The sequence below is a fragment of the Thermobia domestica genome, chromosome 10, assembly GCF_964235325.1.
Source record: "Thermobia domestica chromosome 10, izTheDome1.hap1.1, whole genome shotgun sequence".
In the NCBI taxonomy this organism is placed as follows: Eukaryota; Metazoa; Arthropoda; class Insecta; order Zygentoma; family Lepismatidae; genus Thermobia; species Thermobia domestica.
Window position 1 is genome coordinate 96251259 of NC_137463.1, and position 15724 is coordinate 96266982.

Genomic DNA, 15724 nt, shown 5'->3' on the forward strand with positions numbered 1-15724 from the left:
TCCTCATTTTATTGTCCTAACCAATCAATATGGGTATGTTGTCAGTAAAATATTTAGATTGATCGAGCCTCTGGTGTGTAACCACAGTATTTCATATCATTCCCCCATTAGAAATCTTGGCTAAACGAACCAATATATGTTGCCAATAAAATAATTTAGAATGATTGAGCCCCTGGTAAATAACCACAGTATTTCGTGACAGACCCCCCCCCCCCTTCCTATTACCATATTCTACCTACATGCCTGACTCAGCTAATTCTCTACATTCTTTACCAAGCACACATTTTCTAAAGCGGAAAATGCTCTCTAAATACCTAAGCTCATTATTTTCAGCAGATGCACAAATTGGGTAACATTCTATCTACATGAATGTTATATATATGTCGATTACTGGAAACCGCTTCTCGCTATCTATTACCATATTTACTATATAATGATTAACGTTAAAACCGGAAATGGTTGATTTGTACCGCTTCCGGTTTGAATATTACATTTATCAGGGAACTCGATTCTTAACTATTGACTCTGTACATCATGGCCAAAATTGATTGGTAATCCATCAGATAGTTCTTGAGACTGTTTGCTTCACTGACGGACAGAATGAATATATGGCTATAGAGTTTTGATAAACTAAATTCGTTAATGAGTGATGATGGAACAAATATAAGAAAGGTAGGCCTTCCACCGGGAAAATTTTCGAACACAAAATTAGCCATCGAAAACCCACATGTCCTGGGTTAGAATACTATAGATGAAAACTCTACCACTAAGTCATCAATCACCCGCTTATTAGTTTTATTAATTATTATATTAATATAAATTAATGAATGCCTGCTTATGTTAATTATTGAACAATTACATTGTACACTTCGTAAAGTCAAAATTATAAATTTGTATTTACTGTACATACAGTGAGCGCAGAAAGTGTTCGTACACCTATGCTATTGAAACGAGAATGCCTGCGAAAAAGAAACAGAAAATTTAAGAAGTGTAATAACACACACAATATGAATAATGAAAACTAAGCTTTATGAATATATCAATAAAGAACCACAAAGACAAGTTTAATGGTCAGAAAGTAAATAAATTCCGTAGAAAGTGTATATAGTAGACGCAAAAAGTGATCGTACACCTGACGTACGAATACGAAACAAAGATACCACAACTGGGGTTCACTAGTATTCACCTGAGTATACACCTCTGTATAGCATGACGAGTAACAGAATGAGTTTAGTTGTGAATAGAAGTGAAAAAACTGCACGGTGGGTTGTCAAAGTGGGAAGCAACCGAACAGAAACAAATGAGGAGACAAGAAAAGTAATTATTAAATTGCATAAGAAGGGTAAGTCTTTGAGAAAGATAGCAAACCTTGCAGACAGGCCTCGTTCAACAGTACAAACAATAATTGCGATGTATAATGTTTCTATCACTGTGCGAAAAAAAAAAAAAAAAAAAAAAAACTGGAAGACCAAGAGTGTTGAGTGAACAAGATAAACGTTACATTATTAGGGAAAGAAAAAAGGTTCCAAAAAATAGTGCTGTGCAATTGGCAACGGATCTGGAAACACGCGGTGTTAAAGTATCAGCCAGTACAGTGCGGAATATTTGCAAGGTATCATGGTCGGATAGCCAGGAAAATGTTCTGGGTGAACAAGACAAATTGTATAAAGAGACTAAAGTTTGAAAAAGAGTATAAAGATAAGGGATCAGGCTTCTTTCTGGAATAGGGTCATATTTTCGGACGAAAGTAAATTTAACTTTATCGAGTCCAATGGGAGGCGTATTGTATGGCGCAAGGTGAATACAGAGATGAATCCTCAAAATCTCGTCCCTAAAGTAAGACACGGAGGAGGGCCCGTGCTCGTCTGGGGTTGTATGAGTGCCTCAGGAGTGGGTCGTCTCCACCTTATCGATGGAGTGATGATCCACAAAGTGTATATTAACATATTAAAGGAAAATCTCCATACTAGTGCGCAGAAGATGGTTCTTGAAAACAATTTATTGTTCAGCAAGACAACGACTCCAAACATACAGCGGAAAATACTCGATTGTGGCTACTCTATAATACCTTGAAACAGCTTCGCACACCTCCCCAATCCCCAGATATGAACCCCATAGAACATCTATGGTCTGTTCTGGAGACAACAATCAGAAGGCACAGCTTCTCTACTCAGGGCCGGCGCTAGCAATTTTGCCGCCTTGGGCGGTGCTTTCACATGCCGCCCCTTTAATCCGCAAACCTTATTTTGACAGATAACGTTCAAGTGTCATTTAAAAACATGTATAAAATTGAAAAGTAAACAAAAAAAAAAAAAAAAGAACTACCTTTCTGGAATGTTTACGTAATATTTAAACGACTCTATACTGACACAATATTCAGTATGCTCGATTTCGCTGTATATCTGTAATATAGAGCAGCGCATACAGAAAATAAAATTTTAAAAATATACTTTAATCATGACTAAGAATTTTAATTTTTAGGCTTATTTTATATCAAAAGGCGTTTTCAACAGAGTATGGAGCAAGAAGATAATACAGTAAATCAGATATTATGGTAAATGTAAGTGATTAGCTTAAGCCTTATAATGTACTAAAACACAATAGACATACATAAATTTAACATACCTTAATTGAAAGAAACTTTTCTTGCTTTGATATGAGCAAATCCCTTTATCACATCACGTAGTCCAATGTTTTAGCCAATTTGTGTTCTATTGATATCGTCGCTAGACCACTCAAGCGTGTTTCAGACATAGAAGAGTGTAGATAGTTTCTAATAAACTTAAGTTTCCAAAAACTTCTTTCTCCACTTGCCACTGTTACAGGCAAGATTAACAAAATTCTACGTGCAATACTAACATTGGGAGCAAAGTCATGTTCTTTTTTTTTTTTTTTTTTTTTTTTGTGTGTGTGTGTGTGTGTGTGTGTGTGTGAACTTTCACAGGCTTAATTATAGTGGATAACACTTTCAGTTTGTCTTTCAAATCACTGGGGTTAATATCTTTCAATTCTTCGTGTGTTAAAATGATGGTAAGTTTAGTACACTTTTCAGACAAAAAGTTCAGGTGGTAGGCTATATCTTTACGATTACTTATATCGCAAAGAAAATTGAAATACTCGCTGTGATGTTTAAGTTGCTCAAATCTTTCTCTTAAAAGCTAACACAATCACTTCTAGAACTTTGTAATAAAAATCGATCTTGTATCTTGTTTGTGGATGTTTTCAGTAGCTTCATCCTCTGCCTCGTACTGAAACTGTCTCTTCTTTCGACTTCGAGCTTGCACTGTATTACGTATCAGTGGATCACCCGTATCTAATGCTGATGCCAAGTCCATCGTATCAACTAAGTAAGATTTAAACTTTGCATAATTTCTGCTCCTCTCAAAGTACCCAGATATATTTTCAAGAAATCCTACTGCATCCAACACATGAGAATCAATGCTTTAAAGTCATATCAGACAACGAGTGAGTAAAGGAAAGAAAAGTAACTCAGCTGGTTTGCTATACACAGAGCATCGTGGACGACCATTCTATCGGTTCTATTGTCATTACTTATTTGAAGTAAGGCATCATAAACTTCCTATATTTGATAACTGAGTCAGAGCATCAATTCGGCTCTCCCACCTTGTGGTGGATTCTGATTTTAAAGTGAGACTACTAATATGTTCCTTTAGTATGGCCTAACGTTGAACTGACGCAGAAAAAAAAGTCATAAACTTTTTTAGCTATACAAAAAATGAGACATTTCTCAAGAAATAATACGCTGTACGATTTACTATTTTCGGAATGAACAATTTGTAAATTGGTCAAAAACTCGCTATTAGAACCTAAATGTCTCTAGATGCTACCAGGGGCGAATCCAGGGGGGGCGATCGGGCGATCGCCCCCCCAGAAGAGGAAACTTTTTTATTTTATATATAAATAAAATATATAGTTTATTTTTTGACGCTCTTAAAAGTAGCTCTAAGTAGCAGTATTACAACCCACCGCCCCCCCCCCCCAGAAGTCCGTCCTGGATCCGCCCCTGGATGCTACAGGCTAGAACGGCCTGTCTCAAGTGGGAGTGTACCTTTTGCATACTTGGAGCGGAGCGTTAGAACATTATTGAATAGAAAAAAAATATAAAAAGACACCGTGATAATCTTATGCACTCTAGCTCAAAATCCTATCTACACTGCTGCAAGGGAAATATTGAACGAGATACCTGTGGCTAGTAGTTTGATAATTGAAAACGCGGAGGAATGCTCTGAATTTCCTGAGAGAGTATTTTCTTGAATGTGAGTAAAGTAAGTTCAATTACATTCTCAGGTTAACACAATCTTATTTTTCCATGTGAGCCTATTACGAAGCATTATATTTTGATAGTATTCTTTTCTTTTTGCCGCCCATTAGACTTGCCGCTCTGGGCGGTGGCACGGCTCGACCCTCTCTCGCGCCGGCCCTGTCTCTACTAAAGAAGGCCTAAGAAAAGCTATTCAAGAAGAATGGGACATAATCAGTCCCGAAGCTACAGAACTACGAACTACTACAGGTGAAATCAATGCCACGAAGACTACGGACAATCATTAACGCACAGGGTAATCCCACAAAATATCAGATAACGTAATATACTTTATAAGCACTAATTCAAGCATAAGTGTACGGTGACATTTTGCGTTTACAAAAAAGGAATTCTCTCTTTTCTTCTGAACAAAACAGTGATTGTGTTTGTTTGGCCTTTCTCTTGTATATAGAAATAAAATGTATGAATGTGTAGTCTTAATTCTGGTTATATATATATTTTCCACCTCCCGTTCTCATGCTAGCTGTTTTCAATATAAAGTATGCACGGTGTACGAACACTTTCTGCGCTCACTGTAGGTATGTTGACAATAAGCGAATGTTATTAGAATATTTGTTGAGATTTCTTTTCCTCCACTGCCTTTCGCCTGGTTAAAAAGTAGTTTGCAGTGCTTTGGAGCAGCTGCAGGTGGGAACGCGATAATGTTTGAGACATACCGGCGACTTTTTTGTGTGTGAAAATAAGACCTTCCTTATAAAACAGTAAATAACTGCAGTAGCAATTGTCTACGTAAGTGATAAAGACATATCCAACTACAAGAAACTAATACAGTATATATATAAATTATTGTGTTTCTCTTTTAACAGCTACTAGGGATGGCCCGGAAAGTAAAATCGGAAAAATTCCGGATTTCGGAAAAATTCCGATTTTTTTCTAAATTCCGGATTTTTTCCGAATGTCGGAATTTTTCCGAAATCCGGAATTTTTCCGAATTTCGGATTTTTTCTGAATTCCAGAATTTTTCCGAAATCCGGAATTTTTCCGAAATCCGGAATTTTCCCGAATTCCGGAATTTTTCCGAATTCCGGAATTTTTCCGAAATCCGGAATTTTTCCGAATTCCGGGTTTTTTCTGAATTCCGGAATTTTTCCGAAATCCGGAATTTTTTCGAATTCCGGAATTTTTCCGAATTCCGGAATTTTTCTGGATTCCGGAATTTTTTCGAATTCCGGATTTTTTCCGAAATCCGGAATTTTTCCGAAATCCGGAATTTTTCTGAATTCCGGAATTTTTCCGAATTCCGGAATTTTTCCGAAATCCGGAATTTTTCTGAATTCCGGAAAGTAAATTTTCCGATTCCGGAAAACAAAATTTCCGGAATCCGGATTCCGAAAAATTTTGGCCATCCCTAATATTTACAAAGTTAGGCCCGAAAAAGTCCGAGAAATATGGTTGTATATTTAAAAATTCACAGCCCTAACCCAGGGGCGTCATTTAGGAGGACAGGGAGAGGCATTTGCCCCCCTCCCGAGTTTGAGATTTATATAATTTTATCAATAGCATAGTAGTAAATCAGTGAAAAACGCGAAATTTTACATATATCAAGGGGTCTTGGCCCCCAAGCCAAATCTGAAATGACGCTACTGCCCGAACCCCTCCCGGGCCCGAAGTGATACATTCTTTGTAGGCCCGAGCACGTGCAGACCTCTAGTGCAGAGGCGTTTCAAGTGGTGGGCGACTGCCCACGGCCTTGCATCTTGAGGGACCTCGCAAAGACCAACGAGCCTAAATCGATTTAGCACTCACTTTTGTCGATGCAACAATAGAAACAAATATGAATTCGGACTTAATTACAGAAAAACAATACGCTTCAAACTAACTTTTCATCTATTCGTATATATTAGATCGCTAGCATACGCGACAGGCGGCGAGTTTATTTTAAAATTGCAATAATGAATGTGTATAAGTCTTTATCGTTGAGATGAATTGTTTTCGATAAATTTTATTATAATTAGCAATTTTTAAAAAAGGGGGCAGGAAGGACTCGTAAACCTTATTCGCCTTCTGTGCAGATGGTATGGTAAAAATCAATACTGGATAATGAAAGTGTAAGTGTAAAGGCTAATATGGAACAGAGAAACAAAAGAGAACTTCTTCAGAAGGGAATTGGGAGGGGAGGGGATGAGAGTACAATGCTGTGACACTTAAAATGCGTCTTGATTTGTATACTTCAACAAACTTTTCTTATTAGATTACGCAATTTCTAGTTTCTTACTCCGATTATTCAAAGTATTCAAATGTTCTTGGAGGGAGTGACCGCCCCTCCCTTTAATCCGTTTGTGGTGTCATTCAGTTTGGCTTTTCGCTACTAATTCAAAGTGCTTTCCGAAACAAGTTGTCTTCTTGTGACAGCAGGGGGTGGAAGAAACAAACAAACCGTGAAAGGAAGAAAGAAGAGGTTTTGGGCTCTTCCAGTCCAGACCATTCTAACCACTGAGAAGTGAGAATCACAACGTGATTTTTCTGGTAAGAGCGTCCTTTTAAAAGCAGCTAACAAGCAAACAGATGGTCAGCCCTCTCCCCTCTGCAGCATACTTTTTATTCTCTGTTGCCAAACTTACTGAAGAATATATTGCAATTAATCTAACGCATGTAACGTAAATTGGAGACCGTGGTTGGATTTATATGGGTCTTGTGTATTTGTATTAAAAATTTCAAGTTATTACCTGCAATACTTTGTTAGAAATTACCATATTAAATTTTACATGTTATCAAATGGAGAGTTAGAAACCTAAGCGGAGATGGTAGAAGATCCCCTTAATACGATTTGTATTATAAAATACTTAAAATTATTTCAGTTTTTTAATTTTTTTGTTTGAAATAAAAGTTACTTTAAATTCACATATTTATATGTTATGTAATTATTTACTTAATATTAGTGTATGTGAGTATTTGAAATCCGATACTTAATCTTAAATTGTGAAGATTAGAAATTACATATTCCTGTAAACGATGTTTTTTGTAATTTGTTTTGAATATTCAGCTGGTAAGCCTATGATTATAATACTTTTAATAGCAATATCTAATTACGTAGCTTGAAAATTACGTAGATTTAATCAGTTATTTTTCACATTATTTGCATTGCTTTTCTGAAGAGAATAAATTCATCCCTACTCTTGATCCATTAATTTTGTTGGTTTTGACGTGACATTTCTTTGCGTAAAAACAGTAAGAATGTGCGCTTTGTGTAGAAATAATCAGATAACAGCAAAGACCGTTTAAAAATGTTGACAGATCCAACCGAATCTCAGTGCCAGACAGAAGTTGTGAAGAACATCTGCAGTACGTGGCTCTTCAGTGTGCACAAATAACGAATAGCGTTTCAAATAATGGTGGGTAAGTTTTCGAATTACCAATGACTGTCTTCTTCAAATCCCGGTTCACCGTCTGTACTTAACACAAGGGGAGCACAGTATTCAAATGAAAATATCCAAAGTATACACAATAAAATGTATTGATAATGTGGGTCGTCCTTGCTTTATTATTTTTTTCTAGGTTGCAATTGGATCTTTTTCCTCTATTTTTTCAACTTCAGTAGCCATTAATACAACATTCAATACTGTTCTGTCATACAGTAGAATTTCTTCTTCCTTCTGGACTGTGGGAATATGTTATATGGAACTCTCAGCACTTACGCCTTAACATGGGAAAATGCTCATGTTACCGTTGTAGAGTGACTGGCTAGAACTGATATTTTGTAGGGTTTGCTTGTAGTGTGCAATGTGTAATAGGCACATTAACCATTTAAACTGGGACCTGTGTGTGTAATTCATATGTGACCTTTCATTGCTTACTCTTGTCGCAGTCTTTTCTGTATTAAAGTACTTTTTTTCTGCATTTGTAGTTACAGCTAGATGAAAACATTTTCCCAATGACTAATTTTCATATTAGATATACAGATAGTCTAGATATTATAAAACAAAATTTAATTGAAACAAGGTATTTAACAAAAAATTGGCTACTTACCAATGAATCCTCCCTTGAAAAAATTTAATATTTTGACGTTTCGGAACTCTCAGCTGGTTCCTTCCTCAGTGGCAAGGTAAAAAGGATTAAAACGGAAAGGAGATAAAAGGAGTAAAACCAGGAATACATACCAGTATATAAAATTAACGTACAAAAAGGATCCTGAGATGACCAGAGCAGAGTGAAAAAAGAATGAACTGAATCAAAAAGAACGCGGTGTCTATGTTAGCTTTGCTGTGATATAAGGTGCCGAAAGCGTGGGAAAAATGAACTTCAAAGGGCTGTAATTCAAAAACAATGCAACGTAGAGAGTGCGGTTTAGAACATGACACTCGAAGTCATACCTGCTCGATTGAAAAATGTATCCTTTAAACCTCCGCAAGATGTGTGTGAGGGATTCCTCAAAGGAACCTAGGGATCTCCTATAACCTTTGAAGAATCCCTCGCACACATCTTGCGGAGGTTTAAAGCATACATTTTTCAATCGAGCGGGTATGATGACTTCGAGTGCCATGTTCTAAACCGCACTCTCTACGTTGCGTTGTTTTTGAATTCCAGCCCTTTGAAGCTCATTTTCCCACGTTTTCGGTACCTTATATCTCCGAAACTATCCCTCACTGACCAAAGTTCCAGAGAACTTTCTTGCTTGTTTCAGTGTCAGGAATCAGCTCCCGAAGTTTGTTCAAATAGTTTCTTACCATCCTGCATGTACTACTCATCACTAGTTCTTTGGGTGTGCGTATAAAATAGAGAACGTCTTACATAATTTAATTCCTTAAGCCATTTTCTTTTCTTAGTAGGAAGGAACGGTTAAATGTCTTTGACTTGAAATGTCAAAGTCAAGGCATATTGAAAAAATACTCTTAGAATTTCGTAGGAAAGGAGATGATCTAACTACTTAAGTACTAAAGAATGTATTAGTGGAGATTGATTTATTCAGATATTAAACGTTTGTTTCTTTTGTGAAGAATATGCTTATAAAGTTCGTTTAGAAAATCATTACATGAAAGTTAATGAAATAAATATAGTTATGAATAATATTGCTTGTCTGCAGTCTTGTGCTAAATATGACTATTCTTAAGGTTTCCCAAGGTGCAACTGACATGTGGAGACATATTATCGTTAACTATGCCATTCGAGCTTACATATGTGTGTAAATAACCCAATTACAAAACTATTTTTATTATTACTGTTACTGATTTACTAATTTCAGTGAATTGCTAAAAAGAAATTACATAGTTCGCGATGTGTTATATCATGTAACCGGTTTAACTTGTAAATAATATTTTTTCTTTCCTTTAAGAATTTAGGTGTTCACTGTCTCATCAAAAATTTAAAAAAAGAAGAAGAAGAAGAAGAAACATAGATACGCCCCAGACAATTTCCTTTATTATCTTATCTTTCTTCAGCAAGTATTAATCAAACATATGTCACCCAAACTTTTCATATACTGAGACATGAATGCGGCTTAGAAATAATAATAATTACATGTACTTGTGCATGAAATACTCATTGTTGCACACAAGTTGCGCTTCTGCCTCTGAGAACTAATCCCGTAAGCTATAGAGGAAAACAAGGAAGAGGAGAGGGGAAAATAAAAACGAAAATTGCTTCAAAGCTGTTGCTATATTCAAACATTAAATATATACATAGTGATAAAGAAAATACTATAGAAGGCGATAAACAAAGAATTCAATGCGCAACGTAGATGCAGCAGTAACATTGACGAAGTTAGGTTCTAAATGTCACCGACAAAAATCAATGCAAGTCCACTGCAGTCAAGATCTTATCACTCCTGGTCCTATATAATTTTGACGGTAAACATCACTTTTTAAAATGACTTTCTTTGATCCGAATACTGTATTACACTGAAGTGCCAGACATCATAAGCTACCTACCTTATAACGTGTGGGACTACCTCGAGCGTGGAGAAGTGTAACAACTCGTCTTGGCAGGGACTCGCCAAGCCGTTGGTAGTCTGCCGAGGGATATCATGCAGGCACGATTACCATCCATAATTTGGTGGTTGTTGCAATAGATGATCCTTCGTACGAATTACCCGTTCCATGATATCCTACATGCACGATAAGGTTCATGTCCAGAAATCTAGCGGGCCAAATCCTGTGTTGGACATGACCAGAATGTTTCTCAAACCATTTTCATCCTTGAAAGTCCCATTATTGGGAGAGTACAAGGAGTCAATAATGGGCTGTAGATGATTGCCAAGCAGCCAAAAATAGCGATGATCGGTCAGTGCCTGGTTCAAACGGACCAAAGAATCCAAACCATTACAGACACACCAGCAGCTTAGAGAGTATCTTGTTGACATCTTCAGTCCATGACCTCAGATCCTACTGTCTATGTGTACCAACTGGATATATAACTCATCTAAACAGGCTACACGTTGTCAGTCCACGCCAATCCACTTGAGTCGTAGCTGGCGATGGTCAGTGGTTAGTAGCGGCATTGACGTCGGTCAATCTGCGTCTGTGATGCCCTGGATTGATTCATCGTATCATTTTAAATACTAGTGCCTATTGGATTGTGCGGATGAGTCTGCCCAGACGTCCTCACCGGTCGCCAAGCACGTACGCAGAATTTTGTTTCGGGGGGGGGGGGGGTCACGTCGAAGTTTATATTGATCCCTGTATAGAATATTTAATTTTTTTAGGTCAGGCTACAGCTTGAAAGGTTCATAGAGTTCACTTTAGAATAATAATAATAATAATAATAATAATCTATTACGTGGTCCTAATGTGACCAGCCAGTGATTTGAAACTAACTGGGACATGTGTGAGCCATCGCTGTCATTGATAATACAGGGTGGCGCAGAAAAACGGTAAATTTTGAAATAACGTAATTTGCACGAATAAACACAGGAGAAACATCTTTTATTGACTAACTGTATGCAACGTATGTTTTAATTAAAAATGTCACAAATTGTCTCTAGAATATAGTAGTGCTTAGTTTCTCAACAAAGCAAATTACTAAAATAATTTTATGTACTTACCTCATTTGGTAATTTTATTCCAGAAAGTTCCAGATAATATCCACATACTTCTTTTCAGTCTTCATATCAAACTAGTGGTTGTAAAATACATGTCCCACCCACAGTTTCACATTTGTTTTATTAAATAGACACAACACACGCTGTTCCACTATATACACATCAAGCAGCAATTCCTTAATATCTACATAATTTACACGTATCGAACCACACTAATAAAATAAACACACACACAGAATTGTTCAAAGAACCATGTTAATGCGACGTGATTGCCGACTCATCACATCTAGGACTTCAATCGGTGATAAATTAATGCCCCAATGTATTGACATCAATGCAAGGGCTGACAATCTTTCATCTCCCATTCTGTTTCGAACAAAAGACCCTCTTCATTGTAGAAAAAGATCGTTCAACTGCAGCTGTGGACACAGGTAGAGATGCGAGCACTTTCAACAACATGTGAATGTTGGGATAAAATGCTATCTCACACGAAACAAATGCTTCTACAGCTGTTTTCGGTCTTAACTGTAATGGTATTGAAGACCACTTCAAACACCAAAGTTGATATTCATTTTCCAGAACTGACGAAGAAACACAATTTTGCAAACAGGGTTCAAGCTCTTTCAAGATTTCTGCTCTTTCTTTCGCCAGTTTGCGAGGCAGAAGAATTTCAAAAGCAGCAGTCAGTTTAGCAGTTTCTTGAAATCTATTTTCTATAGCAGTTTCTTGAAATCTATTTTCTAGTTGGGTCACTAAATCATCTAAGCATGAAATAAAAACAACTCTACGATAGAATTCTTCTGGAGTGCTTGCCGGGTGATTGTCTCGATTCACTTGCTGAAAGCAAGTTCGTGGGATTTGAATCTCTTCATCAAAAAGTTCTTTCGTCATCATACTAGCTTTCACAAATATTTCGTGAAACCTATGTTCCGCATTGCTTCGCAAAATTCTAAATTGAGCAATAATATCAGACACATAAGATATAGCAGAACTCAGATCATGTTCTGGATTCTGTAAGTATGTCGATAAGTTTACTGTGAAACCAAGTAACTTTTCACAGACCAAGAGTGATACCAGAAAAGAACCCTTGCTAACAGTAGAGAGTAAGACATTAGCCTCATGTGATATGCCTTTGTCGTTCTCTGTTAAGGTCTGAAGACTAGCAACAATCGGGGTTAGAAGTTCTACAAAGATGAGAATAGCATCATGTCTCTCCACAAATCTTGTTTCACATAGAGCTAACAATCTGGATCTTTTGCTCTCAGGAAGATACTCTTTTATATTTTCCTTTAAAACATGCGATGCATATGGATGATTGCGAAAGAAATTACAAATGTCTTGAACAGTTGACAGTGCATTTCGCGCATAAGGAACTGAAAACGATGATGACAGAGCTAGGTTCAAGCGATGATTAGCGCAATGCACATAAACAGCCTTAGGGTAGATTTCTTTAATTTTTGCCTGCACACCTTTGAACTTTCCTGCCATAGAAGCAGCTCCGTCGTAATCCTGACCAATCAATTTGGACATATCAAGGCCTAACTGTGAACATTTTGAGATAAGACTTTCATATAGCCCTGCTCCAGTAAGGTCTAAAACAGGAACAAAAGAAAGAAAATCGTCCCTCAATATGTTTTGCGAATTAACATACCGCACGCATAGAGAAAATTGCTCGGTACCAAAAACATCGAATGTCTCGTCAGCTAGAATGCTAAATGCACCTGAATCATTAACTTCGGAAACTATTTTTTTCAGAATGAGATTAGCACAAATTTCTATGACTTCATTTTGAATTCGAGGGCTTATATCAGAAGCATTTTTTTTTTTTTTTTTTTTTTCATTTGTTAAGTGAGCTTTCAAAGTTTCGTCACTGGATGCAAGCAAACGCAGTATGCCCCTGAACTTCCCATCCTTTTCAGCTGGTTTCTCTAAACTAAAAACCCACTGTCCTTATTGCCTCTAAACGGTATTTCGTATTGTCCACACAATATGATGGTTTTAATTATAGAAAGCAGAGCAGCTCTATTTTCTTCTGCTTCTATTCGGCGTTGAGAGTCTACTTTCTTAGTAATATCATCTCCCTTACCCTGCATCACATACAAGAAGTTATCAGCGAAAACTGTACATTTTTTGTGATAGTCGCTCTGTTCATGTTCAGTAAACCTTTCAATAGCATCTTTCCATCTTACAAATGGAACATTTACTAAAGAACCCGAAATTTGATTAGAGCCTTTTCCAATGAACTCACTACTAAACAAAACACAGTATCTACAGAAAGCACCATCTAACACTTTGGAGTAAGTAAGCCATTTTCCTCTGTCCAAGCATTTAATCTGAAATTTTAAATTTCGTTTTCCAAAAGTCCGAACAGGAAATGCGAATGAAGGTGAAGGCCGAAATTCGTGGCACAATATTTCAATCTTTCTTTGCTCTGATAAACACGTGCTACGCGTGTTTTGAGCTATGCATCCAGTGTCATTTTCATCTTGTTCTGCAACATTCGACAGCAAATTTTCAGTTTGAGAAACTACATTTTCTGAATGTGAACGTACCGTATTGTGTGATTCAACATGTGTCCATTCTGTTTCATTGTCGCAAGTAGCCGTAGCAGGAGCAACATCCGTAAAACTGCCTTCTTTTAATACTTTACTTACCGGCTTAAAAAGCTCGTTTATTTTTGCGTTACGTTTCATTTCTCATCCACTCAAAACGCAAACAGGAACATTAAAACAACTCACACAATATTAGATGTAAATTAACGGGATCACAAATTTTCCCACCCAACACACGACAACACACGCACACAAGATCCAACTGTTGAATGAAAATGAAAACTGAAAAGACGAAGTAAAATCTGAACAGTTCCGCGCCTCTTTCGGAATTTACAAAGATTTGATCGTTAAGAGTTTCGGGAATTGTTGACTGATGGAATTCTCTGCTGGAAGCCGAAAGTAGGTCAACGCGTAGGTCAAAGCCCGTTTCAGAACAATGACACTTGTGCAGGAGGAAGGGTGTTCGCCAATTTTTGTTCTCTCTGAGTCATCTCGCTCCAACACACATTTTTCATCGTAGATGAGAGAGAGGGAGACATATAGAAGACCAAAATCAAGAATAGCAGTTAGTGTTCACCGTGCCACCCTCAGAATAGTGGTGTATCCCAGCTGTTATATTGGAAGGGTTAGAAATTCCATCTCTCGTACTTACTCCACCACAGCCAATGTTTTTTTTTTTTTTTTTTAATTTTTTTAATTATTATTCTTACGGAGACAAATGGTAAGGGAAAATATGTATTTGGAATAGAATAAACATAATAATTTTCCTTGTGTAATTATTGTAACTATACATTATATAATGACTATTTCAATTAGAACTGTCGTTTCAACATAAGCTCTCATTATCAAATAAATTGCATCACTTAAACAAAACATTAAATATTTCGGGAGGGTCGGACCCCCGACCCCCCCTCCCTTCGGTACGTCACTGCCGGTCGCAATCATTCAGTACACGTGGTTGCCAACTACATTGTTCCTGATGGGTCATAATGTCTTCAGTGCTTTACCTCGCGGTCCATCCTTGGCACTATGGAGCGTGAAAAGTTCAATCTTCGGACGACTTCCCATTCCATTCGTCTAGCACCAACTACCATCCCGCGCTCAAACTCCTATAGTTCCCATCGGGTTGCCATCACTACAGTACAGGACGTTTCACAACATTACAACTGACAGCAATTAAACTGCTTGGCGCCGTTCGGATGTTCCTGCACCGTCAACAAGTTGCTTACCGCTGTGCCATGGACTTTTGTCATATCAACGTATTACGTATCTTAACGTAATACATGAATTGCCATAATCATCTTCGTAAGTCACTAGCTCAGTTTCTACAATACTGATCAACCAGCCATTGATTGCTCATATAAACAATTGTTGAAACTAGTATCACCACAAGCGGCACGACGATACTACGTACTATAGACCTACTATACTACTAGGTGGTGTTCTAGCCATTGGTGGTGTATTCGATACCTTTCATTCTCGGTATATTGTGGTTTCTCGGTTGTAAGAAGTTGCGGGGCGAGTTTTCTTCCCTCACCTTTTGCCCTTTGTATGTAATATGTTCTTCGTTCTTAGTTCTTTTCGGCGGCTGATCTGCTTCAGCTGTACAATCAGCTTAAGCGCCAATCTGTTGTTGTCGGAGATCTGATGCGTACGTTTGTCTGTGAAGCTTCATTCGAAATTATGATAGTGGTTTTAGCTAATGGGCCTTAAAAAATGGGATGCTCGTTCTTAATACTAGTTTATTAACTTTTCTACTGGCTCCGCTACCTATTCATATGTTGATCTTTCTCCGTACATGTTTCCTTTACGGCTTCTTTGACATGGAGAAAGTACTCAGATCTTTATGGTAGTGAT

At 37.3% G+C, this 15724-nt stretch overlaps 1 protein-coding gene across 3 annotated transcripts in view; it reads left to right on the forward strand.

Moving 5' to 3' along the window:
- Nucleotides 1–15724, forward strand: part of Nct (Nicastrin) — a 133322-nt gene that overhangs the window by 106593 nt on the left and 11005 nt on the right. Inside the window, exon 14 of one of the 3 annotated variants that reach the window (XM_081728290.1) lies at nucleotides 7577–7678. The exons of 1 other annotated variant lie outside the window; for it this stretch is intronic. In XM_081728290.1, the coding sequence (XP_081584416.1) occupies nucleotides 7577–7678 (102 nt within the window). The remainder of the gene's footprint in view (nucleotides 1–7576; nucleotides 7679–15724) is intronic. One more of the 3 variants, XM_081728291.1, reaches the window with a different exon arrangement.